This window comes from Meriones unguiculatus, chromosome 11 (assembly GCF_030254825.1).
Source record: "Meriones unguiculatus strain TT.TT164.6M chromosome 11, Bangor_MerUng_6.1, whole genome shotgun sequence".
Lineage (NCBI taxonomy): Eukaryota > Metazoa > Chordata > Mammalia > Rodentia > Muridae > Meriones > Meriones unguiculatus.
Window position 1 is genome coordinate 94,150,324 of NC_083359.1, and position 3,935 is coordinate 94,154,258.

Below are 3,935 nucleotides of genomic sequence, written 5' to 3' on the forward strand. Positions count from 1 at the left end.
AACTGGTTGTGAGGAGTACAAAACACGACCCAAACAGCACACTCCTTGGTGATACTCCAAAGAAGTTCTGACCATCTCTTGGGTCAAAGGAGTTCATCTCTAGGGTCTATACTCAGGGATGAGGTCAAAGAACCTGAAGTTTTAGTATGTACCCAACAATGTGAGGAAATTCACGATCATTGTTCATTGCTAGAGCATAACACAATGTCATCACATTAAAGTAGATTTATAAAGTGAAAGCAATTCTTCCAGTATATAGTATACCTATATTATTTTTAATAATCAATATAAGCCACAGGAGAAAATATTAGTGTTTCTCCAACTCCCAATCCTAGTTTTCCTCTTTCTGTGTTTTGATGCATGCCATATTCATTGAAAAAAAAAAAAACTTTTAATTGTGTTTTTTAAACTCTCCTAATGTAAGTATTTTTATACATTCTGGAATATTTTTCTGAACATTTCATTTCGATTTAAAGCTCAGTGGCATCACCTGGTTTGTTTTATTTGACTAGTTCCCTGTTGTGGATCTCTTGAGTTGCTTCTGGTCTTTTAAAAGCTATAAATAAGATTAAAGGAAAAACATTTATTTATGTGTAAACCTATTCACACACATATACATATGTAAGATGAATTTCTAGAAATAGGGTAACCTGTTCTTTGTGAAAATGAGTAAGTGGTTTGCATAAGTATTGTTAACTTTCCATTCAGAGTATGTTATTTTCTATTCCAACATGTAATGCATGAAAATACCTGTTCAATTGTCACCTTCCAAATCACATGTTTGTAAACTTCTAGATATTTTTCGAGTAAAAAAATGAAAGAAATTTCACAATGTAGTTTCAAATTGAACATAACTTATTGTAAGTTGGGTTGATATCTTTTCACATGTCACTGTTTTTTTTTTTAAGTGTCTATTACTTTTATGTCTCATACTATAAATTAACTTCTTGAGGAAAGAAACACAGTTCTCTACACCATATTTTCTAGTGCAAAGTATGGAAAACAGAAAGTGATTCATATATACTTGGTGAATGAGTACAGACTCACTGCCATGGTACTTGTCACAACATACCATTATGAATTTTATATCACTTTGAACTTTAGTTCTCATTTTCCCCCTAGGAAATAATACTATGAACAAATATCTTGATAAAAAGGATATGTACATAACAACTAAATTCACTGTAAAGCTATTTTAAACAATTGTCGATACCTTCCTTTGAAATTATTTCCTGTAGTATTAGTACTGATAATTGTCTCTTCCTGAAGTATGAATTTCATGATGAAGTCATCAGCCCTGGTTGCGAGTTGAAGAGAGGTTATCTGAGGGATAAAACTGGTGTGACTCACTTCTCTCTGCACAACTTCTTGCTCCAGAGGGATTCTGACTCAGGGCTAATCACACTCCCAGCTCCAGGGAACACCCAACAGGGAGCCTCTGGGAAAGCAAAGTTTCTAGGATCATTGCATATAAGTAGATAGAGACAGAACTGCACTAAGGAGGAAACTGACATTTCTAATGCCACCAAATGGTCAGGTGACAGGTGCAGGTGCTGCGGAAAATAGGAGAATTAGGCAAGAGCTTTGACTTCGACCTTTCCTAGTAGATGCTTTCAGGGTGCAGGAGGAAAACTCAAGCAACATTGGTCTTGATACCCACAAAACTCAACAATCATTCCCCCGTAACCTGGGGAGAACAGAAATTCTAAGCGTTTTAGGAACCAAATGCCAAATATTTTTCTTTTTTATTATTTTTAAAGAAGAGGAAGTTGGTTAAGAAAAAAGAAAAAAATCCCCAAGGTCAGAGTGTACAGCTGCAGCCTGTTAGAGTAAAGGTACGCTGCCAGCTCTTGGCTGTTGCAAAGTCTCCTTCCTGCCTGGAGATTCTGAATCATGCTTTCCTTCTTTGAAAATTCCTGTTACCTATCTCTCACAAAGATCATCTTAGGAGGTACAGTATGAGTGTCCGGTGAATACTTGTCAGATGCTATGGGCCTGATAGTGAATAAGCATTAGATATCATGGGCCTGATATTTTAGAGATTATTCTTGGAGTCTCTGCATCATTATCATGCCTAGATCACCTAATCTTTTTCTACCAGAATAGTAGTTGAAGTGTAAGAAGACTTTCTGGAAGAGGTCGCGGTAACTGCTTCCTTTACAACAGACGAGTATTTCTGGTTATTTTATGATTGTAAACTAGATGCGCAGAGTCTTACAGGAAAGATTTACATCATAGGAGAGAGTATAGAAAAAAAAACAAACAAACAGTTCCCTGTCTCCTTTTATTTACAGTGGTATAGGGAAGAAGTGAGTTGCTGGATTCTCCAGAGTTCAGTACTAGAACATACACAAGCATAAAACAGGGTCACCAGCGTCAGGAGTCTTCATCTCTAGTTTCAGCCCAGCTACCTACTGATGTTCTGGCATACAACCAATCATTTCATTTCACCTTGATATGGGGTGGGAGGAGGCTGAAGGTCTGCTATCACAACATAAGGGATTTAATTAAATGATGCCCAAGCTCAGCCATGTGCTCACAGTTGCTGTTCTTGGGTCTAGGAATGTTTGAGGAAGAGATGGTGGACCCTGAAGTAGCTCTTCTTGCACCTTAACTCTGCCTTACTCCTGGTAATCATGGATCATGACAACTACACCTGGACCCAGACTTTCATCCTTGCTGGTTTCGCTACCACTGGCACCCTCCGACCTCTTGCCTTCCTGGGGACCCTGTGCATCTATCTCCTCACATTGGCAGGGAACTTGTTCATCATTGTCTTGGTTCGGGCAGATTCAGGGCTGTCTACACCAATGTACTTCTTTATCAGTGTCCTCTCCTTCCTGGAACTCTGGTATGTCAGCACCACCGTGCCCACCTTGCTACATACCCTGCTCCATGGGCGTTCACCCATCCCATTGGCTGCATGTTTTGTCCAGCTGTATGTCTTCCACTCCCTGGGCATGACTGAGTGCTACCTGTTGGGTGTCATGGCTCTGGACCGCTATCTTGCGATCTGTCGCCCTCTGCACTACCATGCACTCATGAGCAGACAGGTCCAGCTATGGTTAGCAGGTGCCACTTGGGTGGCTGGATTCTCAGCTGCCCTGGTGCCTGCTGGTCTCACGGCCACTTTACCCTATTGCTTGAAAGAAGTAGCCCATTACTTTTGTGACCTGGCACCCCTAATGCGGTTGACATGTGTGGACACCAACTGGCATGCTAGGGTTCATGGGGCAGTGATTGGTGTGGCCACTGGATGCAATTTTGTCCTCATCTTGGGACTCTACGGGGGGATTCTGACAGCTGTCCTGAAGCTGCCTTCAGCTGCCAGTCGTGCTAAAGCTTTCTCCACCTGTTCTTCCCACATGACAGTAGTGGCCTTGTTCTACGCTTCTGCTTTTACGGTATATGTGGGATCACCTCAGAGCAGACCTGAGGGCACTGACAAGCTTATTGCTCTAGTGTATGCCCTCCTAACTCCTTTCCTCAATCCCATCATCTATTCTCTTCGCAACAAAGAGGTGAAGGAGGCTGTGAAAAGGGTCAGTGACAAGATAAGGACCTTGTTAAGGGAAACCTAATTATCTCTTTTGGCATTACCCACATTCTGGGTAAATGCAAGAATCAACTGATTTGTTAATCATTTTGCAGAATCAGAATAAATGGCAGTAAGAGTTACCACTCTGATTAGCACTTATTATGCTGCACAGACTCTTAGACCAATCAGAGGTGGAGCAGATGGAGGGAAAGGAGTTCTTTTCGGAATCCTTTCCAAGATAATGATGAAGAAATGCTGCAGCAGGTTAAAAACTGGCATAGAGAAAATGTTTTATTTAACTTTATGACTCTGAACTTTATTTTTGTAGCAGGACATATATACGAATGACATGTTCCCAGTACCTAATCTCTGCCAAAGTTTTAGTTCTGTCATTCGA

General features: G+C 40.6%; 1 protein-coding gene across 1 annotated transcript; it reads left to right on the forward strand.

Moving 5' to 3' along the window:
• Nucleotides 1–2,624: 2,624 nt before the first annotated feature.
• Nucleotides 2,625–3,621, forward strand: LOC110566420 (olfactory receptor 6N2-like). The gene has a single exon (XM_021664270.2). It carries the CDS (start codon nucleotides 2,637–2,639, stop codon nucleotides 3,579–3,581), a length of 945 nt encoding a protein of 314 aa, XP_021519945.1. The 5' UTR covers nucleotides 2,625–2,636; the 3' UTR covers nucleotides 3,582–3,621.
• Nucleotides 3,622–3,935: the final 314 nt, after the last annotated feature.

What these genes read in the sequence shown, in the direction of transcription:
- LOC110566420 (XM_021664270.2), top strand. Translation starts at nt 2,637, where the DNA reads ATGGATCATGACAACTACACCTGGACCCAGACTTTCATCCTTGCTGGT.